A 25,196-nucleotide genomic window follows, 5' to 3' on the forward strand; every position below is an offset into this window, starting at 1 on the left:
AAAAGGTATGTTTAGTCTGTGGCAGCCAATGCTACACCTCCAGAATCAAGAGAAATCTAACGATGGGAATTCAAAGCCCCCTCATACCTAAAAAGAACATGACCTGAGTTTCTGTGTCTAGTTTTAGTTTAATGGTCTTTACCACCTATTGCGTTAGGCCTGGAGGCAATGCAGGTTCATTAATCCCTCCAGAGCCCCCCAGACAGTGGTCACGTCACTCAGGCAGAGAACATGCAAGATTTTATACAACTTACGACTTTTGCCAGATATTGTGCCTTTGCCCTGTTTGTCCTCCTTACATGACAAGTGCACCTTCGTCAGGGAAGCTGAACAGATTCCCTTGCCAAGGGCGCCTAAAGCATTACCTCATTCTTTATTTGAACTTAAAAACTGCAAATTGTTTTGCAAGCTCTGCTGCTACCTCTAACTCTTCTGTGCAGCCTCACTACTGCTCCTACAGGCAATTTCATAAGGCACTTCTTTCAGAGATGAAGGTAATTTGGTCTGTGCTCCAGTGTCTCCCTTCCCATCACCCTGAATGCATGAAGCCCTTCAGGTTGGCATCAGTCTCAACAGTGCTAATTTCCAGTCCCATAACTTCATTCTTGCCCTTGCTGCCTATTCAGCAACATCATTATTGGAAACTAAGGCTCTATTCAACAAGTTTTGAGAATATGTCTTCATTATCTTTAACCTCTATTCCCAGTCTCTTTGAATAAGAGCCTACTTCTTCTCTTCTTGTTATCTTCTTGTTCATGTGATGAAAGAGCCCTTTGCTTTAACCTCCAGCACGAGGGTTAATTGAGCTTCGATTTGGGCAGTTCTATCTTTAGACTCACACTTTTTGACCTCTAACATTTTGTTTTCTTTGCTCATCAGTGCTTTCTCTCATTTTTTATATAACTGCTGTGTTACAGTCAAGAATCACTACTATTCAAGAAAGGGCATTTTTCATGGAGTCAGATGATCCCCCCAGGTAATTACAGTTTGCTATCATGAGTTAAAATGTATTTTTGTTTTCCAGAATTTGTTTAACTACAACAAAGCTCCCGGGATGCACCATTTTTCTTCTTAAGTGTGTCCTCTGAGAATAATGAGCAGAACTCAAAGCCTGCATTGCCATAATAATTCATGGAGCCGGACTGATTTCATAAAATGAAAGGAAACCTTTTCATACACGTCCTTTTTAATTCTCTCCTTGAATTTTCTGTGTATTTTCCACTGACAACATATATTACACATTAGCCTGGCTTCACCAAAACTTGAAGGATAAAAGGGGGGTTTCTGTGTTTTCTAATTTTTTTTAATATAAGCCAGGCCTATGAAAAATCAATGTTCTCTTACAAGAAACTGGACTTGCAGGAACTAAGCAAACAACACTCACAAAGTGGCCTTTGCGTTGCAGGTAAGGATTCTCTGGTAACGCTGGAGGAATTTTTAAGATCAAGCACATTATCCAAAGCATAAGCACAACTATTATTTTTCCTCATGATTTCATGTTTATTTGTCCAATACGCTACTACAAGATTTAAAAACTATGTCTTTTTTTTTCCCCCTCTCTCCAAAGAGCCATTTACACACTGGAAAGCAGGAAAGTGCTATAAACAACCATGTACTAAAGTAAACTAGACTTCTCAAATAATTCAAGTCCTCCATCAGAGTTTACAGTTTACTTTTGTTTGACCCCAAAGTTAATGGAGTCAACCGGAGACTTTCCAATGGTTTTGCTGGGCTTTGGCTCCACACCCACACGAGCTCAGACGCTGCGGAGAGGAGGCAGCGAACTTCTACCAACCGCCTTGTCTTAGAAATGAGACCGTTTTGTTGGATTTCCAGAAAACACAATTTTTTTGATAACTGATTTTAACACACCTGTTTTCAACCTGTTACTTTCACAGGGGCTTGAAATAGTGTACCACAGGGAGCTTGGAAAAACCTCTCAGAGCTACTGTCACCTTTACTGAGCAGACACCAGGCTCGCCAAAGGTACTACAGAAATGTGCGCTTCCACTCGGCTACTGCGGGAGATTTATTGCGTTCACCTTTACTATAAAACTTACACAATCACCTCACCGGGTCACATCAATCAGAGGGAACAGAAAAGCAAACATTTTTGTCAACGTATGCTTTAGAGGTGTGGAGCTGTTCTTAGGGGCAAAGCTGGCAGGAATCCAGGGTAAGGCACCAGCATGATTTTAATGAAGCTCCATGATAAATATCACAGAAAGCAAGAGAGAAACAACAGTAAAGCAAGTAGTTTAGTCAACAGTGGAACTAATGAGGTCTGGTCTCCTACAGAGTTTTGTCTCCTGGTTGATTCTGCAGCGTGTAACAAGGTAAAACTGCTAAATGATGCTTTTTCTGTGGTTGAGGCATCTGCAATTGCTCACTCCTCCTGACTTCTCTGGGGGCCAATAAAAGGTGGGTTCACGTTGTGACCTTTCTCTCAGGTGGGACACTAACGGGGTTGCTCCCTTCCACCTAGTTGACAAGAAACGTGGGAACTTAGTATCTTGGGAACTCTGTTAGATTTACCTGAAATGCTGCCTCAACCAACAGGTTTGAAAGCTAAAAGCCACACATATGCAATGGCTTCAAAAGCCTTTTCTCATGAAACTAAGTTTAAAACCACAACTGTATGCAAGGGGTGATAATATCATCCCTCACGTTGTTAAGTGATTGACCAAGATTTGCTGTAATTTGTTTCTTGCACTAGATAGGATGAGGTTCAGGAATGATTTAACTGTTATCCTTTAGAGAAAAACATGATTCTAAACAGCACATGATGAGACTAAAACCACAAACTATCCAGGATCTCTGCTAAGGAGAATGCTTCCAAACGAGTACCTAAGTTTAGTCTCCTATGTCTGCACAGAGCTCTTCTGTAAGTGAGCGGCATTTCAAAAATGCTATGCATCCAGCAGTTTCCACTGACTTAAAACATCCCTACCACAGCATGTTAACATCCACCCTGCTGCACTGAGAGTGAACTTGGCTGGTGTGAGAGCACGGACAGGGAGTGCAGAGCACCACACATCGCAAGCCTAAGACCTTCCATGCTCATGACACACATCAGTGGGACGCTCGTCCTCAGAGAGGCAAAGTGGTACTTGAACCGTGCTTGTATTAAATGCCTACTTGACTCACAGGCATTTTGGGTACTGGCAATAACTTTCTGAATTCAGCTGAATCCGAGTCCCTCTTTTATTCAGTGAAAAAATATGTGTTTTTCAAGGAAATGGTGAATATCTTTAAGAACAGCATTACTTAGCATTCCTAACATCTGCTAACTGCAATGATTATAAAAAGGGTAAAAGAGCACTTACTTTCCCAGTGGATTTGACTCCTTTCCAAATGCAGAAGAAACATATCACCCAGACGAGGAGAAGACACAGTGCTAGATCCCACTTGATAATACCAATATCTTCAATTCCCGATGACAAGCTCAGCACATTCCGCCTGAATATTTGAAAGGAAATAAAACAAGAGAGAGATGTAGGAGCTCAGTTGATGCAGGGTCTGGTTGTGATGTCTGAGAGTATAGGATGGTGTGTAGGACAGCAGATGCATGGGCAGATCCCCGCCCTTTGAACGCTGCTTGCTAAGTCAGCATGGCTTATGCAAGCAAAGCTGAGCTTTGCAGCCCTACATTTTCCCTAGGTTTGTGGGACTCTTTTGTTCAATATATTGCACAGCATTTCATTTTAAGCTCTTTTTAGCAGCCCGTGAACCACCTCAGGATGAGATAAGAAAGTATGCTCAAAGCACTACGGCTTTCACATTTGCTCCCTTGAAGACGCAAGACCAGCTCACCCTGGCATTGCCACGAACCCCGGCTTTGAAGCCACGTGGCAGGATTGCACACAATGTCTCCATCATGGACACTGGCAACTGCCCCGCATCCGTGTGTTTCTCCTCCTTTTCAGTTCATTAGCAAAACTGCCACAGGAGGAAAGGGAAAAAGCAACGCAGGAAACCATCATGCCGCGCGGCTTTGCAGGGTGAAGCCTGGAGCCATTATCTGTTCTCCCCCCGCGGCCCCCCGCACACAAACACTGCCTGGATGCGCCGCCGTCCGCCCTCAGCACTGCCGCCACCAAGGTCTTGTTTAGCTAACTCCAGATATTTGGTAAACTTTATTCTGTCACTTACTTAGGTTAATAAATAAAAAGAGATTCCTATCATAAGCTGGGTCTTAAGGGAGCAACATCTAACCATCAAAATACTCTTGTTCCTGAGGAGAAAAATTAATTAAGGCTTCTCTCTTTTGGCAGTTGCCATGGGTCATTGTTAAATACTGATTTTAAACTATTTTTTTAACTTTTGTGCAACATACACTGTCGTCACATATTGGACGGACCTTGACATACCTGATACTTACTTCACTTGTCAAATATGTATGAAAGAAGAAATTGTTTCTTACTGTTCACTTAGCTAAAACTCCTCTGCAAATGGACCTACTAAACTCTGAAGAGTTTCTGCAAGGCCTTTTTAAGTCAAGGAGAATTTTGACCTCAATCACAACAGAAATGCCTTGCCCCAAGACTAAAATTAAATTACCTTGCTACCTAACAAATTGTTAATTAAATTTTATTTTCAGACAACTACAAAAATCAGCCACTTTCCTCCACCTAAGTTGTGGAGAGCCGAGACCACAGCAGCCTGGAGTGCCGTACAGGGTCAGGCCCACAAGTGTGGCCTGTGCAGCTTTGCCTGTGGATCCAGTACAAGACAAACCACTGTGGTTTGTTTTTTCCCTGAATTAATTAAACTTTTTTTTCTTTTTTTTTCGCTACTACCAAGGAAATAATAGCAAATGAAGTCACCGATGGAAAATTTGCAATTAGTTTTTGGAAAAAAAACCTGGATTGACCAGTTTAATAGGACTCAAAGCCTCATCCATCTGTTTTTGTGACTCTGTCTGCCAAATTCACTTGGATTACCTGTGTGAATGTGTTTTCACACCAAATGCTTTATTCTCTCTGAAACGTGTGTGTATTTTGTTATGGAAAAGGACTAATGGCACCAGACAGGGTAAGTCTGCCCTAATCAGCACAGCTATTCAGCAGTTATGAGAAACCCCTTGGTAATGAATATTTGGCATAAAGTTGCAGTCCTGGTTCACCTGAGCCTAAAGAAACCAGGGAAAAACCCGCTGTGCCGTATACAAAAGAAGAAAATACATTTATAAGACGACAAACTTCAGCTGCAACCTTCTGTGGCTTTTTAAAAAATAAATGGCAATTTTCCAATCTAAGGGGCAGTTCATATTAAAATGGCAACCTATAGAGCTAGCTCTCAGGAAGCCATGAATAATTAACTGTAAATACGTTTTGGAGTAGGGAGCTCTATTAATGCATTCAGCTAAGACTTCTTTGCTTTTTATTAGGGAACTAAAAGCAAATGGTCATCTCACCTACAGTTTGCCCCAGCAACCCTTTCAAGCTTTCCTGGGGGGCACCCCAGTGGGTTACTGAGAGCCAGGTACGTTACTTTCCTATGGTGAGGCAGCAAGCACAGTAAGTGATGTGCTGGCTCTCTCTGTCCTCAGTTATCTCATCTCCCAAAGACTGACTACCTCAAGGAATCCACTCAGAATTACCAGGGGAGCCTCAGCATTAAAATTGTTTCATGAATTCTAACCCAACACATTTTTGCAGCAGAAGCACTCAACATGGATTTGCGATACCCTGGAAATTCAAGTTCAGGAAGGAGCACGAGCTGGAAGAGCTATGCTGATAGCTCTTCAATTTTGTTACACAACCCACTGCTGCTTAGATTCAGCCAAGCCCACTCAACTAACTTTATGCCATTTATGCATGAAGTTGTTACTAATTCTAATTTACAGTCTTGATGCTGTCACTCATATATAATCAATGGGACAACAGGCTGTGGCTGAGTTTGTTGTAAACATGGGTTCTTGAACCTTGCTCATACACTAGTATGTTCTAATGATGTACAATATGGACATATAATAGGAGCTGTAACTGGCTCTAGAACATAAAAATAAAATGAGGAGATTTATGCAATCCTTGAAGGATATTCCAGCTCATTAATCAACTGAATGCAGACAGGACCTTTCGTACCAGGAAAGGCTAGGCACCCTTTCATGTTGGATGGACAAGAATAACTAACACTGAAGCAGTTGTATCAGAAGACTATTAGAAGGAAAATATGAAACAATTTTTAAAACTCTCAAGTTTGCCCCCAAAGGCAGAGACAGCTGCTTTAGATTTTGTTTAGTTTTTGTGTTGCTCCCTTTGGGATTACATGCCATTAGCATGTGATGGTCTTTCTTGGGATTTAGATGAATAAAGTCTGCTGATTACCAAATATTTATAAACACTTGGCCAGCACCAGACAATCAGAGGTTTTGTTCAACCATAATTGCCCCATAACACTTATCCCTTATGTATTAATACGTGTGTAAGCCTTTAAGGTTTTGGACTCTAAAATAAAATCTTCAGAAATAAGACCTGAAGCATGTGATACCAAGAGGTAAGTCTTCTCATACAAAGCCAGATTTGCTTAACCCCCTTTTATTGCTGCTCAAGCAAGCATGTGATTTGCACAGAACATTAATTCAAATGAACTGAAATGTCAGGCTGTACTATACATCCAGCCAGGCTGAGAAGGACACGTGTTATTCAATGCGAAGAAGTTAATGCATCAATGTGGTCAATTATATCTAGGCAGCGTTAGTTTTACAAAGCAATACTGATGAGGACACTACATAAATGTCCCACAATAAAAATGGCATTGGGTTTCAGAAACCAAATACTCACAAACCCCTGAATTAAATCAGAATTAATTGTGCCACAAAGCAGGTGGATGTCTTCAGTTAAAGACTATTTATTGACCTGTCTTTTCGATGCGGGTAGCTGGCTGCCTGGCAGCTGGCATTGTCTACGATGGCAAAGTACGTGAAAGTTCTTGAAATTATTTTTAATTTCAGAACTATAAAGGATAGTAGCACATCTGGGGAAAAACTGGGGATACTAAATGCTTGCACCATGTAAAAGTGACGTTACTTTAATTACAACAGTGTTGCGTGATCTCTGTCCTTACTTTAAGACACCAATAGTTGTTTATGCAGAGAGAACAGCTATTTTTAGTACTTCTGTAAGTGCCATGAGTCCCGAAGGCAGCTTGGTCTGTTAAGGGTAGTTTTGCTCATGATGAAACAGTGAGCTATGGACAGTATGCCTGTATTACAGGATTACGGAGCCAAACTCCTCCCTAGAATGACTCCAGGGAAGAGTTCAGTTCACAATGTTTAAAACTGTTATTTGAGGACAAAAGTTAAAGTGGCTGCAAAGTGCAAAGAGAGCCGCCTCCACAAGCGCTGATCGCTGAGCAACCTTTGCTCCGGCTGTGCTACAGGAACAGTGAGGGGAAGACGGAGGGAAGGGGATAGCGCTGTGAGGATCAAGGATTTGTCCTCCAGCCTTGGCCACCTCCAGCCTGACTACATCTGTTAGTCTGTGTCTACAGGAGGATTTGGTTCAGCTTGAGTTTTGAGGACAGAAACTTGGTTTCTTTTAGAGTAAACTTAACTAACAGCTCCACCTCTAATGTGCTCCCATGGGGACGTCGTTTGCCCAACCCACGGACAGGCTGCCCTGCCATAAGGCCCTTCATCACGTATCTGCTGTGTCATTACCCAGGGAAAGCTCTGGTGTCCCCTGAGGTCCTGGAGCCCCCACTTTTTCTTTTACAACCCATTTTCCAACTCCCAGCCCTATTGCCTTCTGCTATGGTATCTTCAGTCTCCTGAAGTGGACATGCCACCTGGGGCCCCAGGGAGACAACCCGGCCCATAAACCTGCGCACTACAGGAGCAGAAGCTTCTGGAGCAGGACAACGCCGTGGCCACATCAGGAGGCTGCTAAGCTCACGCCTGCCCCCAGGTACAAGAGGACCTGTGAGCAAAATTACTGCACAAAATTGAAGATGAAGACAGTGCTTTTGAAGTCCTAGGAGAGAAACTCTATTTCAGGGACAGCACTATGCACCCGTGCCAAGTCAGCCACTCATTTGGATTCAAGGCCCTCAGTCCCAAAGTCATTGTAGGAGAGTCCAAAGGAGTGAGAGTTGCTTCCTCTTCTACTGCAACCTGCCTCTAAGTTCCCCTAAAATATCCAAAGGTACCACTTAACAAACCTTTTCCAGCTCCCTCCACATTTACAAGGGAGGAAGTCACCTGGGAAAGTATCTGTCGCTTAACATGGAAATGCAGCGCTCACGGCACGGTGAAAATGACTGCCCTTACAGCCTGCACCCCTTTGTATTTTGGGTCTTGTGTTACAAATTTTAGCACAGTTCATAAGGGTATTTTTTTCTAACGCATGCCAAATATCTTCCGCATGAACATCATTCCTTCTGGAGCTATTGGCTAACACTTCTTTTTAAAAATAGAGAAGTAGGTACAAGTTGATCAGGGACCAAACTGGACTTTAAACATGCTGAAAATGCTGAGCTGGGTCAGAAACTAATTCTACTCTTAATTGACCATCTGAGCAAGCCAAGAAAAAAAAATTTCTTCCTAAGCTATTTGTGGATCCTTTGGATTTAAGTTTCCCTATAGGTGTATTCCTCTGCTGCTATGTTTTGACGCCTATATAAACACACAGAGATTTGAGGTCATGCCCGTTCAGAAATCAGGTTATGCAATATAATTTAAAACTTGAAAAGTAAGAGAGAAATGGGAATACAAAGCTTAGGTCTGATGAAATCCAGGCATCTGGCAAAACAGTCTCCTCAGAGATTGCAGAGAAAAATGATGTAACAAAGATGAGAAACCTACAGTACAGGACAACGTTCAGCACCTCTGTCAGTTTTATTGGTGAGGTCAATGCCTTGCTTCATTGTCAGACTGATAAGAGATGTGTTATAGCCTCACAAAGTGTACTGCAAATGCTAACAGCTCGGGAAGAGGGAAAGGCAACCACAAAGGGGGTGATTTGTCATTGTTTCCACTGTGAATCCATGCTATCAGGGCATCTGAAGTGACTTGTTTCTGTTCTCATGCTGCATTTAGAAAATCCCAACCAAGAAGGAAATAAGTTTTCTTCCAAACCAGAAATTACACAGGGTTTTTAGGGCTCCCTGTACGCTCTAAGATGAATGCAGTTACACATCTAATGCCTTCCTCCACTGCTCCCAAACTGACCAGTCTGTCTCAGGATGGGCGAGAACCAGTAGCAAACACTCGTCAAACGATTGACATCCAGAGCAATTTTCTTTTCCTATCTTCCCCATGGGGCTTCCATAAAATCTCATGCCACCAAAACACCCCAAAGGCACCACGAAGAGGGGGTACTTACTCCCAAAACTCCGTGACAGGTGAGGTGAAGTTAGTGGCATTCAGTGATATCCAGAGTGTTTTGTTCTTCCTGAGAGTGTCTTCCACGCAGGTTGGCGTGTTCCACTTCTGGTGGCAGTGCGCCCATGGCAGGACGCTCTGAAACGACTGGAACAGGTAGTAGAGTCCCCAGGCCAGGATCACGATGTAGTACACGTTCAGAAGGGACACAATCACTATGGAAGCATAACCAATTCCTGGCGAGAGGGGGAGAGAAAAGAAATACGTGCAGACGTGACAGCCACTTCATGCTAGGGCACCTTGTGATCTTGTGGAGCTGGTGCTATTCCCGCTGTGTTGTGGGCTTGTATCCCGCTCTACCACACCGCTGTTGGAAGCTCAGCTCAACCTGATCACACATAAGCACAGACCTGCCACCATCTCTGGCTAGCATGGGCACTCAGGGTTGAGTTTCTGGCTGTGGTTTGCTGACATTGGAGGGGAGGTCTGCAGGACGTCTACCCAATTTAACACTAACCTGGCTATTTCAAGTTTTATTAAAAGGAAAACAAGGCATCCCGCTTTGCTTATTTGGGAGCTACACCACTTCCCATCTTAGGTACCTGCTCGGGCAACATCATTCTCACCACACTGTCCCCCAAGCCAGCTTCCTTGGAGGCAGCTCGGCTGGGCAGCCCCTGCACCACTCATACTTATCGACTGGCTTGGCTCAGCCTACGGGCAAAAAAAAAGACAGCTCTTGAATGAGTTAAAAAGGAAAATTCCAAAGCTATCAATGTGAAAGCTGCTGTTTCTGCCCCAATTTCACTTGTGCAAAGGAAGCACGGTATTTGTAGCTGTTATGGTTAATTAGATCAATGTTTAACTCTGCTATCAATATTTGACAATAAAAAATGTTCCCTGTTTGTTTTTATAAGCAGGGTCATGGGCAGATAAGGGCGAGTCCTACACAACTTCGGGAGGTGGCGGAATGCTGTTCTGGTGGAGGCTTTAATTAAACACCACAACTGTTCTCCTGAGTCTGGTATCTCTCTCCTAGTTCGGCAGTTTAGCTGCACCAGCAGATGCATGCTATGTCTTAAATAAGAAGCAGTCACTATTTTTTTAAATACAAAATGAAAGGACTCTGAAAAGTCCTCTTTACTGAAAATCATCTAGCTCCAAAAAGCTTACAAAGTTTGCCATTTAGGAATAACAGGGAAAAAAAAGAGATTTCCTTTAAAAACTGAGAGCAGTCTCTTACAAGAGGATGAAAAGCCTATGAAGTTCCCTTTAACATCACTCTGATGGCTACCCCAGCACCTGGGATATCTGCCTCATATTTTATAGTTTCAAACCTTATTGCAACAAAAGTCTGTACCACCAGAGATTATTTTTATACCTACGCCAGGCGAAAACAACCAGAGCAAGTGCTATTTATTCTGTACAGCTGCATTTCATTCAGGATATACAGCTAGTCACATTATTAGAGCTACAATTTCTCTTTATGGATGCCTGGGAGATGGTTATTTAAACAAGGAACATTCCTTCCTCCTCCTCCTCCAAAAAAAAGGCTTCATAAAAGTGGGAGGAGGAGGAAGAAAATGGAGCTAAAGCAGCACAATTACATCAACTTCAGCAGTGTTCTGAGTATTAGGTGGGAGAGTGAGCCACAGAGAAAGCCCTCACTTCTGCCTGGGGTGACATGGGGGGAGAGAGATGCCTGGAACAGTGACGGTGGCAGAGCTAGAGACATGTCACCATGAAGTGCCCAACGATTTGAAGAGTGCTGCTCTGTTTAGTATAATTATTCCAAATTATTCTGCCTGTGCTGTCCGGCTATGGAGGGTAATCTCTACAAGAGATAGGCATCCTCGGTAATTTTTCTAACCTGTCTTTGATGTTTCATTCTAGGTAACTTCCAGAGTGGCATTCATGTAACTCCTGTGAGCATGAGTGATTCTTCATTTGCTAGCAAAGGCCCTTGATAACACCAGACCAACATGCCTGTTTGCCAGGACCTGCTCAGTTATGATAAAAGTCCCATTCCTGAATCCTACCCAAAATGCTGTCCAGGTTTTGGCTGTATCAGTAACAGAGGGATGATGCCAAAGCTAAGCTTTCACATGGCAGAAGGAGTTTGATTTCCAGACCAGAATAATATTTTGAAGATGCTTTCACTAAAGCCGTGTAAAAGACTCTAGCTTTCCAAAACAACACGTTCTCTGATACCTGTGAACAAAATGTGCAATTGCCTTTTTAAGGCATAATATGCAATTTCTTTCTTGCTTATCAGCAGTTCTGCCAGTTAACAAGATGATAGTATCAAAATCAATACCTTACTTTGTCCTTCAGACTCTCTGACTTCTACCTTTCCAGGAACCAATATCATACCCTCAATTACTACAGCAAATAGCTGAATTAATGGACATGAGGGGAACGGTGTTGCTGCACATGGTTTACAGAGGTGTCTTTAATCAGTAAAGCACAACAAGATGTACTAACCAGTGAAAATAGGGCAGATCTTTTCCCAGCATGTAATTCCACCTTCAGAGGTATACTGTCCTAGCACCACCTCCAGGAAAAACACGGGAAGACCTCCCCCAAACAGGAAAATGAAATAAGGTATAAGAAATGCACCTGTTGAGAAAATGTAACAGTACAAAATTGAGAAGAAGTCAGTGACTTTACATAAGGTAGTCTAAAAAGTGTTAACGGACATATATAAACAAACATGCATATTTGATACTTTAATATCAGTATACAATAATCTTATTCTGGGGTATTTTTACTCATATTCAAACTCTGCAAGTGGAATGGGTATATGAAGCTGGAAAGGGCATTTTCTTACCTTTTTAAAAGAAAATCTGCAATAACAATGGGGTTATGCACACAACAGTTCCACATGGCTCAGAATGCTCTTACTCTGAAATCCACTGGTCTGAAATCCTACTGGTCTATATTAACAGCATATCTTTCGGTTAAAACTCAGACTCAATTGTAGCAGAAGTAAAAGAGCAGAAAAGGTTCAGTAGTATAAAATTCTAAATTGCTGTTGTTTTTCCCTAATTAAGTTTTAACAAAACCTGTTAGTAATGAAACAATCTCTCTCAAAGACTGGTGAAGGAGGCAGAAAACAGATGTGTGATTATTCTTTTTAAAAATTGGATGAAGGCACTGAAAAATCGTAAGCGTAAGGCAGCCAAATTGATTCATGACAATGAAATAAAGAAATACTCACCTCCGCCATTTTTGTAGCAGAGATACGGAAACCGCCAGACATTGCCTAAACCAATAAATCCACCAGCCACGGACAGCAGAAAGTCAATCTTGCTCGCCCACTTCTCCCGCTGGGGCGGCTTTCCTTCTGCCTCATCCTCAGGCCGTGTCCCCGGGCTCTTGCCGGGGGAAGGTTTGAGGATGTCCTTGTGGAAATCTTTCAAGCACTGAAGCTTTTCCTTTGTTGCCATATTTCTGCTTTCTACATAGAAAAACAGAAAATACCCTGGGTTTATTAAACAGTCTTTACTGGTAGAGCTCTCTAACACTGGAAGAACTGTTTGACCAAACTCAGTTCCATAAAAACCAGTGCTGTTTAGCAAGCTGAGATATGAAAATACATCTGCTGCCTTCACTGACCAGGGGAGACAAACCACACCTGGAGTCTGCGGTCACCTCTCTGCAGCCAATGCAATGTAGGGGATAGCAAATGTTTGACACTGCTGCCTACCTGCTGACTGCAGACGAAAGGTATATAAAGACTGCACACTGCATCGGCATCAGCAAATGGTGTTACTGAGCAAGTCTCTCATGCGGTTGCCATGCCCATAATAAGGTACAAATCACTGCATCTGATTCCTTCTCAAACATTTAAGTGAAATACAGCAGAATAGTAAATCTCACCTTTCTAGACAAAAACCCATTCCCCTATTTCCCAATAACCTGAACCATCCTGTATCATTTATTGCCTGCAATTTCCTTTCCCTGAAGTATTATAAAGCTTTCAGAAAATTATACATTCATAAAAACTGGAATGGAAAGTCATTTGTCCTAATCAACCTGCAGGAACTGAAGGAATCTTTTCAGTTTATTCCATTTTCATAACTGCACTGTTTTCCCTTGACATCAATAAAGGGACAAAAATAAACCTTTATATTCAATTATTGTCTTATACACAGTTATGTAATTGAACAGTTTGCCAAGAATGATGGCTCCTTAGTTAATTAAAAAGCCAGTGGCATGAGTCACCTGATGCAAAACCCAAAGCATATTAAATCATAGCTGGTTTTATAGTTTATATATATAATTTATGATGCTCAAAAATCATAGATTGTGTAAAAATAACAACAGAAAGAATTACCCTAACAAGTGCCTTTTTATCCAGGATATCCCAATGAAAACAGTTTAGGAATAACTTGTAGCTTTTATGTTAAATCAGATTTCAGGCACATGAGGCCAATTCATTCCCCACATAACTCAAGTGACTTTAGCTGGATCTGACCAGTTATTTTTGCATAGTGTTTTGATACTAAAAAGCACGTGAAATTTTCACCAGAACCAGGCAAACCAGCAAGTTTATTCCAGACCACAACCATTCCCTGCTTGTACATGTCATTATGGGTGCAGAGTCATAAAAAAATCATGCTAGAGATTATGCCATTTGATAGCTGCAAGCCTCCCTCGTACCTGCTTGCTGTTTTTGATCTCTAACCTGATTTAGCTTGTGGCAGTGACCTGAAACCTGAGTTGACATTAGCTCTGCAGGAAGTTTTTAATCCAAACATAATTTTGAGATAGATATGCATCACTGTGCCTGTAAATCTTTCCATCGACTAAGGAAAGTTTCAGAAAGCTAATGTTTTTGCAAACCACAGCAGCTCAATATTCGCCCCACTGACATATTGGTGGCCTTTGCAGTAACAGTTATTGCGACAGCAGTTGCCTATCAGGCCATGATCTAAAAAGGGACTTTATTCTTCGCAATGCTAATCATTATGACTTTCTACTGTTTTTTAAAAAAGGCCACTGCTGACCGCACAGAGGCGATATGAGCAACTGCAATACCTCCTTGTCAACAGCAGAGAGAGCTCACAGAAGGAGAAAGTTAATCACAGCGTGACAGATCATCATCACCCACTGGAAGGGTATGAGGGCAGGACACATATTCCTCTAAAATATCTCCTATTGGTCATTGTTAGAGACATGGTATGAGATAAAGTAGTTCAGTAACTGAATAAAAATGGTAGGGCCGGCTCTATAACAGCCTTTAGGCGCCTAGTTGCTTCAGGGAATTAATTCACAATAGCTAACTCGTGTTCCTAGTATCATGCATGGAGATTAATGGAGGTGCCTCCAAGAGGGATTCACAGTAGCTTTAACCTCCCTGGGACATCCACTCCAAGCCCCAAACAGGTACCACCCTGCATCATCCCCTGGAGTCATCTCTTGGGGGAGAAAAAAAAAAACCAGTAGGTGCAACCGCTTTTCTTCAGAGGTACCTACAAGGTGGCTAATGTCCTGCTCTCACTGCAACAGCAACCGGGCATGGAGAAAGTCCAATTTCACTTTCTTTTGGTATTTGTGCTGCTTGAATCCCCATCTTTAATCTTGCAGGAGAATGTCATAATCATCAGGCAACAGGCTATTCTGGGATGAGGAATGGAGGGCATTTGGACTGTCTCCCACGGAAGCTGTTCTTCACAGGGGTTACTGAAATACTCATCAACAGAGGAAGAAAGCGTGCAAGAGAGAGTGTCTCACACCTAGTGTTTAGGGAACACTCTTGTTTTTCTGACAATTTTTTGGTGAACTGCTGGGACAGCCATAAACCTGCTTAACAGGGCACAGAGATATATACATTTTTAGATCCTTCCAGGATTAAGATTTGAAATAGGAGCTTAACTGCTCCCCACGGGGACTGGTACTAGAAACACCCCAAAACAGAACACTGGGCACACTGGGAACATTTTTGTAAAAAAAATGAGGGGACCTACGGACATTAGCCACCTCTGAAATGAAAAACTCTTCCAGGATTGCAATTTTTTGCAATCTACTTTTATATTGCGACACAGAGTTCTTTATTTTTCTGCCAGCTCTAATCTTGCCTGCGGATTTACGTTGACCCAGGTGTTACTCAGTTCTACCCAGAATTTGCAAGCCTGACCAATTGATTGCATTCTGTAAACCCTAACTCTTCCAGGGACAAGGAGATCACCCTGTGGTTTGTCCTAATTACCCACACGCAAAGTGTGAAACGGTGCCTTTTCAGACTCCTACTTCATAACTGCATGGGACTGCATTTTAAAAAGGGATTTCTAATTTGTCTTAAGACACTCCAAATTAATGGCCATGCTTGAAAACCTAATTACTGACTGTAAATTTTGTTTTGGCCTTAGCTGAAGTGTGAAGATGGATTGTGATCTTTCCCTTAGCCCACAAATGACAAATCCTCAAGGTCACGCTTGCTTTTGGGGTGGCCGTTTCACCATACGGGTGCCAGGAGATGGACCACCACAACTTTGTTGCTCGTCACCAGCTCTTGCTAGTGGGGCAGGGTACAGTAACTATCCAACGCTCGCACAAAATCAGTAACAGCCCACTTTTACTGTGTATCTCTTATCTAGTCTTGCTAAAATCCCGATTGTGTTTCAAGGGCCGGCAGCTGTGGCTGGCAGGCACGTACCGTCGACCAGTACCATAGGAATTGACGCTAAGTGGCCACCTGGGACTGCTGTCCCAGCCCATGTCACGTTCAAGGGATGTCAGATTTATCCCCCTTTGCTGCCAACCATTGGTGTCCACCCAGCCATTCCCAATTACAGGAACTGCCTACAAAGGCTGCAAGGGTGGGGGGTACGGGCGATTCTCCCTGGCGAAGAAAAGCCAAGAAAATCAAGTTTGTTTAGTGAAAGGCATTGTCTTTTTCCTTAATGGGGTTGGAGTTTCATTTCCTTTAGTTATGTCCCACTGGGTGAGGTTAAAATGGCTCTTAAGGGAAATAGTCTGACAGAGATGCTGAAACAATATGTTGTCACCGCCCAGGTCAGAACCAGAGAATAATAGGTTATTTTTACTGTATCACTTAGTGGGGATGGTATCCGAGATCTAAGTCCATCAGATTCCCCCAAGGAAATATATTGTAAGAAAATGCTCTTGCAACCACATAGTCCAAAAGGAGCGATCCAAGTCCGAGACACATGTCTGCCTCCCGGAGACACATGTCTGCCTTCCAGGAGCCACATCTGCCTGCGAGAGTACCCCCTCCAGGAAGCTTCGGATGGCCCCAGGAAGCTCTGGCTTCATCTGATGCACTCAATATGGATAAATAAAAAGCAGCAAAGAAGCCTGCCGTTTACAGTGTGCTACTAGGCCGAGTCCAGCCAAACAGCTACAGCCTGACCCGAAAGCAAGGGGAGAAAGGATCCAGACTGGGCCCGGCTCAGGATCTCATCTCACGTACAGTGGTACAAACCCTAATTAACTGAGGATGAAGATATTGATTGTCAAATCGATGCTGGTAAAATGTGGAAAAATAGAACAAGGGAGCCAGCGTGGGCTCTTTCAGCTTCTCAAGCATCTGCTCCCTGGTGCTGCCAGGGGCACCTCAAGGGCTCCTCTCCTTCTGCAGGAGAATCACGCATCTGTCCCTTGCGCCTGGTGCACAAAGTTCCTCATTTTGAAATAGCCCCTGCGATAACCCAAACTCTCCTGCTGCTCCCCGTGACTGATTGGTCTTTGGTGCACAGCTCAAAATACCACAAGATTAGCCACAAGCAGAGAGCTTTTGCAGCCAGCCCGGCTTGGGCCATGTACTGTGCTACAGTATCTTTGCACGTACAGCCTGCACCTCAGATAACCCATACCCTTTAAAAAATACTGGCATTGAAATGTAATCCTTCATAACATGCAAAAAATGAGGGGTAGGGGAAGGGGGAGGCACTGGGCAGAGGGATCAGACGATGAGAGATGCAGATGGGGGATGGCCACCAGTGTGGACAGGACCTGCTGGTTGTCAGAACAGACACAACTCACATCGCTGCTGAAAAACTGACTTTTTTTGGCAGACAACCCACAGATTACACATCTGAAAATACACTGTTCAATTTCTGCTTTGGGATTACAGTAATGATCCGCTCCAAGCTTCTTATAGCCAGAGACAGGTGACCAACGCAAGGTAACACCTTCCAGGAGGAGCCCTGAGGAAAAATTCATTGTGGATGCTACCTCACTTAATAATCTTTAAAAATCAAGTCTTCAAAACAATGGTTTTCCAAATGCTGATGGAAACACGAAAATCAAAGTCTGCCTGTACATGCAGATATGCATATGTAAATATTTACGCATGCTAAAATGCATGCCCTGTCTTGCATCTGAAGATCAGAAACCACAGCAAAGGAGCTACTTCTTTTTTGGTCAACGCATATAAACTTTGAATAGGGATTCAACATACTGATTGGTGACTAGAATCGTAACTGAACATTTGTTTTCTAGCTCCTTCTTCCATCAGAAAACTAAAAGCAAAGTACATACTCAGAGCGTCTCTGACCTTGATGCTGCCTGAGGAATGACTGTACTGCTGATTTTATGGACTATTTTTGCAGCATGATGTGTACCACCACTACTGTTGCTTTCAAGGACCCTTTTCTACTAAGTTCAGCCTGTGCAGACTGTACGTCTTGAGCTTCTCAGTGCTCTCTCCTCCTCTTCTGTCTCAATGGCTTTTGAAAGACATCTGTTTATTACCTTATAATTAATTTTTCTAATCCTACTTAAGCTCACTGCCTCTTTAGACGTCACCATCTCTTTTATTTTTCTGCCATATTTTTCTTTTGTTTCTTGGAAATCGAAGTCAACCTCCCTTGAAAAATTGAGTTTTCCTAGATCTGCCAATCTATTTGTGGATTGGTTCTTAATTATTATCATTTTATATTCATATTCATGAATATTTCAAAATTAGCTGCCCTGATTGCTGGATCAGAGCCGCTCTTCATGTAAGCAGCTTCCACTCTCATTGAGAGCAATGGAAAAGCTGCTATTGATTTCAACAGTAGTAGGATCAGGTCCCAAATAAAACTGCATTTATTATGTTTGGCTCATTTCCTAGGATTACTTGGAACTTTGAAAGCTGTAATTCTTGATGTTGACAGCTTTCCCTCCCTCCCGGAGCAGTGTGGTTAAGCCAATCAATACATAATTAAAATAAACAGCCCCTTGATCAAACTTACGGCTTTAGTGCAAGTCTTTCTGATCTGTAGAAGAAAAAGCCTTTATGTTTGGCAGCCCTCGAGGCCACACCAGTATCCAAAGAGCACCTGACTTCATTTATCGTCCTTAACTCATATCCAAGTTCTTTCTGCTTCATTGAACAAGATGCCTACATTTTCTGAAAAATAATACCGCTTCTTTTATTGCACACATTGCCTCTCCTTCTTAAAAATGCCTCTAAAAATTCCCTGAACTACATCTCACTGTTCTCTCCGTCTTTAACAGACTCCTCTTTTTCTCATTACTTTTCCCTCGGTATGGGTAGTTATTTAAACATCTATCCACTTGTCCTTTCTTCTTTCTCAGTTTTCCCTCCAACTTTCGCCATCTCTCTTCTCACTTGTTTCCTTTTCTTTCACTACTACGCTTTTTTTAGTCTTCTATGATTCACTGAAAAATCTGCTACTGACAATTTTCTAGGAGCAAAATGCATTCCTTTATAAAGCTGAAGTCTGTTCTGAAAGGAAAGCCCAGGGCTTAATGTAATTTCTTTTTCATCAGTTGTGGTCTGGACAAAAGCTATCTTTTTTCCTCACATGCTTTTTTCTCACTGGTGTTCCCATTCATGCTCTTCAAATGCTTCAAATAGGTACCGTGTCACAGTGCAGAGCTGTTATAAAATCCTGCATCTTTGCTCAGATTTCAGCAGCAGAAAATCTGCAGTCCTGTAATACTCTAGATGCTCATTTTGTTCTACTTATTTATGTGAAAGAACAAAGCAGTTACAACTAACCCAGTACAGGAGGAAATTAAAAACTCCCTTCCCGTTGTGTGGGGTGGAAAGGTGGAGAACGAATATCCACAAACTCCAACAGGTTCCAGAGGGAACATGACCCTGACCCTAAACACAGGGGCTGAAGTGAAGATGATGCTTCCCAGTCTCAGACGGATGGAGCCTGATTCCCCAGGGAGATGGCCTGGGGCATCCCTGGCCTCTGCAGCGGTCAGCGAGGAAGAGCATGGGATGCAGCGAAGCAGAGGACTGGCACACTGTGTCACACTGGTTACGACTCCATCCTACTGAAATCCTCTGTGGGCACAGCGTCTCCTGTATCCCAGTGAGAAACCGTGTCCTGCACCAGAGAGCCGCAGTCCTCCTGCTCTGTCCCCTCCTCGAAGAAGAAAGCCCAAGGGTGACTCTTGCAAAGAGGACCACAAAGAAGGAGAGCCTGAAAACAAGGGTTGGCGGAGGCAGGGAGAATGAAGGGAAACTGCTCATCCTTTGTACACCGTATTGGTAATTATGTGCAGGAGAACATCCAGTTAACACTTGGTTTTGTCCACTTGAAGCCAACTGCTGACCTAATTTAATGCCTCTGGGTGTGCCAGCTAACAGCCTCATGACTGTCAATAGGCTGGAAAGAAGCACCAGCTCCCTGCTACTTTCCCTGCATACTCCCTCCGCTGTACCAGCTCTGTCTCCTACCGTGAAAATAAAAAAACATTAATTCACTAGATGACACCACTCTCGAGGCCCTCGCCTTTAAGAGAGGGCCCTTCACAAAAAGCAGGAGTACATCCAAGTGGCGTGGCAAGGTGATGGCTTTCCAAGCGAGCTGTGCACATCCTCAACTCTTCAACCACCTTGTATCCTGCAGTTATACAGCTTTTGACTAAATGAACAAGCATTTTCATATTTTGTTTTCGATTCTGAAGGTCTGCTGTTTGGATTGCAATTCTCTAGTAAGTCTTCGTGTCAATTAAATTAGTTCAACTGCCACAAATAAACCACATCAAAATCTGTAAGTGATGTCCCTCATCCTGCTATAAAAAAGAAAAAACCTTAAAAGCCCACAAAGCTTATGAACTTGAATAGTCAGTGGCGTGCGCTGTGCCTATTGAATTTTTTGCATGTGATTAATAACATATTGATTCTATGTGACACATCTGCAAGGCACTTACAACACGTGTTAATGTCAGACAGCAATCTCCATGCTATAATAACCGAGCAGTGCCCCAGTGCAGGGAAGAGAAACAATAAAGTAGCCATTTAGTGAAGTAAATGTGCAATTAAATGTATGAATTCATTATTTCACAGTAATTTTGTCTTGGGGATAAATCATTCCACCCTCACCTGTTTTTTCAACTCATTCTAAATTTAGCCTTAAATTTACTGAGTTTACCAATGCTAGTGTTCAGGGCTTTCTCTTAATTGAAGATTACTGTACTTTTTCAGTGTGTTTTCCAACTAAGTAAAAAACAGATATATGTATAAGGTTACATGTTTTTGGAAAAACAAGTGGAGTTTCCCTACCCACTAACGGCTTTGATCAGCTTTGTAACCAGGCTGTTGCCATACCTGCCTGGGCCACCTCCACCCAAAGACAGAGTCGTGTTTTTATTGCTTCTATCCATTCATCTTAATTTAAACAATAACTGAGGACAGATTTCTATCCCACCTGTGGCAGCTGTTTAAACATGTCATACAGTACCTTATTCCCACAAATCTAGATCCCAACACCATCGGTGGAGGAGAACAATTCTCTTTCTTCTTCTTTGTTCCTGTGCCCCATCTACGTAACCTGATTTTTTTTCTAGAATACATTAATGGAAGGAAGAGTTGTGCAACACAGCACCATGCGTGGAAAACGGCCAGCCACCTTGTACCAGGAAAACAGCTATTACATGCACACGATCAGCAGTATTAGCCTCATTACAGGGCTATGAAGTCTGAGAAGGTTACGAAGCCCTGAGGACAGAGCCATGAGCTCTAAAACTTAATGATAAGAGTGAGCTACTTTTGATTTCAGTCTTGACTTCTCCTTCATGCTGACAGTAATTATCAGCAAAAATATGAGTCAGTGATGGAAATGAGCTGTAGACTTTTAAGACGTGGAGCTGAAGTGGAGCAACCACCCTGGCCGCTGCACCACGGTACTCGGGTGACTACAGTGCTCGGCCAGGGCACCACTGCTCTCAGGCCTTCAGCCATCAGAGATCTCCTGAGGACCCTGAGGTTTAACTGACTGTTGTTGTTTTCTTTCTTTCAAGAAAAAAAAATGGAACAGAAACTTTAAGCATATGAAGTTTCACACAGGAAATGAAATTGAAACTACTGATATGGCAGAGCAAAACGGAGCACGGGGGGTTTCTGCAGAGGATATGCTAAAAGAAGAAGTGGCAAAGCTGATGAACAAGCTCACAGAGAGCGCTTCTTTGCAAAACAGGTCGGTGAACTGCAGACTTTCACACACACAAAAAAAGCGAAGCTGTGTAGACACTATGGTATTTATTTGCTTTCATGCAGCTGGTGCCAGGTGCTGGCTTGCACTGGCATTTTTTATGTAATCCCAGAACAGCCTTGGCTCGGTCTGCAGCTCTGACCTCTGAGCTTCCATGGCTGGCCAGAGCCACTCACTGTGCTCCTGGAGGGCCTTTCAGAAGGAATACCACTATGTCCTACAGGCCTCTCAATGGGCGTTATTTGATAAAAAAATCACAAATTTCTGATCACTGCCCATCTGTTTTGAAGGTCTGAGTTGGAAGCAAAACCTTTGGTATTGACCACTAAACCAACATGCTTCTAAACATCACATGATTCAGGCTGATTCCCAGTCAGAGGTGTATTTTCAGTTCGCTTTCGCCACGGACCTCTGACATCAGCTTTCGTATACCGAGAGCTGTGCTCATTTTTATGTCAAGAGATATGAAAACCAAACAGCGCCAGAACAAATACTTCACTTCTCCAAGGAAACTAACATATAAACCACTTCTACATACCACAGTCTGCAAAGTGCAGAGCACACACCAAGCACAAACAAAACCCTGATCCCACACACTACTTGGACAAAAGCCCCACCAAATTCCCTCTGGAATCGCTGCCTCCAAAGGGAATTTCATAAGAGCAAGGCTGATTCCAATACAAGGAACAAGTATCTGCAGTCCTACCTTTATACCAGTGTCAATCCCACAGGCTACAGGTACTTGCTTTTCTGTTGGCTTTTGCAGGTAAGCATCCCCAAATATAGCATGACAATATATTAACAGCCTGAGTATTTTTCTAGATCTCTTATCTTTTCAAACAAGCACCAGCTGATGGTTTTCATTGCAGGTTGCTTTTATAGTCCTAGCTTGACTACTGTAAACTTAACCCACTCCTGTTCACCAGTTCAGAGATACAGTTCATAAAGCTGAACAGTCGAGGATCTTTCTTAGTGCAATTTCTTCTAAGCGAATGTGCTTACACTAGATACCAATGTGGCACATTAACCTTTAATATCCAAAGCTGTTTTCATCATGACTACAATTGTTTTTCATGACCTTTTTTGTGTGTGCAAAAGCTAATTACAGACAGGTGGGAAACTGTTTGCAGTTCTACCATAAATGATGGGTACGTGACAAACAGCTGAGATAGCCATAAAAACAACCCCATATGTAAACTAATGGTAGAAAGCGAGAGAACTTCCTTTGGTTTACTTTTCTGGATTTTTGTAAGGAAGTGACATCCGTACAAGAGCTACATGAACTTCTGATAGTTTTGCAGAAGCAGAAACCTAGGTGATTCCAAGTCAGATGTATTGCTTTAAATTCCTTATGTGAATATTATCTGTCTATTAAATTTGACTTGTAATCTATAGCTTGTGTAGTGCAGGAAGAGTGAAGGAGAAGGGACCTTCAACCCTACTAAGCAACAGTATCTTCTGCTACTATATTCCCTCTACGTGGCACACCACCTTCTTCACATTTGAAAGAGCAACCCCCTACATCATTTAAGGAGGATCTGTATGAGGAGAGAGAATTGACATGGTTACGGAAGAAGGAGGGCAGCAGTCACTAAAAAAAGTATATGAAAGCAAGCCTGTCCTATTAAATCTGGATTTTAGAATCCTGCCTTGCATAAAAAGGGACAAAAAACCCTTTTGGTTGCTCATATTTAGTCTTTCCTCAATTCACTACGGTAACCCCATTTGTAAACTTTACTTTTGACAGAGCCTGATGGGAAATAAGGTGTTTGCATACGCAATATACTTCTTGCTGATAAAGGAGAGATACGGAGAAAAATCACCTTAACCTGGCAGACTTGAAAGAGCAACCCTATAAAACTATTCCTGTATTTCTTTTTCTTAGCAATTGGGAGTTTCTTTTTTTTTTTTCTGAAATAGCTAGATCATTGTTGAAAATTCCCTAGACTGATACGGTGAATCTGAGTGTGGTTTTGCTTTCTTTCAGCACAATTAAAATAATCTTATTATGACAAAGGGCATTTTTTAGCTAGCATATGGGCCAACCCATGAAAATTTGCTACCCTATAGAGCTCGCAGACGCCCCTCTGCACGTCCGAAGCTCTTTGGCAGACAGCTGCAGGGCTGGGAAGGCGTTTGGCTGAGGAGCAGATGCTCTGTGCAGCATTAACTCCCTCACGTGGTTACAGCCGCGTGAGGAAACCAGCACGTAACGGCAGAGCGAGGGCAGCTGGTGACTCACTAAATCCTAAATACCCCAAAGCTCTCTTCAAGGCTGGTAGAGAATGGGATTTGTAACTGAAAGGGAAAAGCGGTGATCTTTACTTTTTAAATACTTATCATCCTGGCATAAGTATGCATCAGACTCTTCAACTGATAACTTCAGTTGGCACTTAATGAACATTTGGAGAGATCTCAAGGGAAATCCTGGTAAAAATTCCAACTAATTCCAGAAATACCCAAATTTCACCTACTAATCTCATCCGAGGTTACCATTTACATCTTGATTTTGATCCCACGTAAGTAAAACCACTGTAACTTCATTGACCTTCAGGAGGTCACTCCTGTTCTATGCTGGTATGAATGAGAGTGACTCAACCGGGAGTGAGGAGGTAAGGACACAACCGCTGAATCAGAACAGGAATTGGGTATTAAACAGAACCATAAAATAATTTAGGTTAAAAGGGACTTCTGAAGGTCACGTAGCCCAGCCTCTTGCTCAAAGAAGGGCCAACAGCAAAATCAGACTGGGTTGCTGATGGCCTTATCTGGTCAAGCTCTGAAAACCTCCAAGAGTGGAGACTGTACAATCTCGGAGCAACCTGTCCCACTGCTTTGCTCCTCTCAGGGTGAACAATTTTTTCTTATAACCAATCTGAATTTCCCTGTCGGACACAGAAGGAAGATGAGAAGGAAAAGGGAGAAGAGGATTAACACAAAATGACAAGACAATACCGAACGGAAGGCTCAGTCTTCATATTCTGAGACTGCACGCATACAATACAAGCAGTTGGAAAGGAAATACAGAGGGTGTGTGCAGTGAGTGACAAATGGGTAAGCTCCAGGTTACATACAAAATAAGCAACAGTCCCTGGTGGCAGCGTATCAGACGATACTCATTTTATTGTCAGAGTAAAAAACATAGTCCTTTAAGAAAACCAAACAAAAAGCCCTACTGAATGTTACAATGCATGCCAAGCAATTATTGCTTTCCACAATGTGTCCCTGTGACTCACTGTGCCACAATAAATTGGCATATGGTGCTCATTCAGGGTATATAACTCACACATTTGCAATAGCTCTAAAGAGCTAATAGTTACTTGGACTGTAGTTAATTTGGGGGGTTTTTAATTTCCCCATGGCAATGCAATAAATGTCATGCTTATTATTGTATTATTATTATTTAAAAAAAAAAATAAAATAATGTTTTTAGTGGCAGGGGAGGG

General features: G+C 42.5%; 1 protein-coding gene across 4 annotated transcripts in view; it reads right to left on the reverse strand.

Moving 5' to 3' along the window:
* SLC6A6 (solute carrier family 6 (neurotransmitter transporter), member 6) overlaps positions 1-25,196 on the reverse strand; it is a 48,636-nt gene that overhangs the window by 16,259 nt on the left and 7,181 nt on the right. For 3 of the 4 annotated variants that reach the window (XM_009578625.1, XM_009578624.1, XM_009578622.1), the window contains 4 exons: positions 12,546-12,785; positions 11,810-11,944; positions 9,327-9,561; positions 3,327-3,459 (listed from right to left, as the gene is read on the reverse strand). In XM_009578625.1, the coding sequence (XP_009576920.1) occupies positions 3,327-3,459; positions 9,327-9,561; positions 11,810-11,944; positions 12,546-12,785 (743 nt within the window). Of the gene's footprint in view, positions 1-3,326; positions 3,460-9,326; positions 9,562-11,809; positions 11,945-12,545; positions 12,786-25,196 lie in introns of those variants that run through there. The other variant, XM_009578623.1, reaches the window with a different exon arrangement.

This window comes from Fulmarus glacialis, unplaced genomic scaffold, assembly GCF_000690835.1.
Source record: "Fulmarus glacialis isolate BGI_N327 unplaced genomic scaffold, ASM69083v1 scaffold1425, whole genome shotgun sequence".
NCBI lineage: Eukaryota > Metazoa > Chordata > Aves > Procellariiformes > Procellariidae > Fulmarus > Fulmarus glacialis.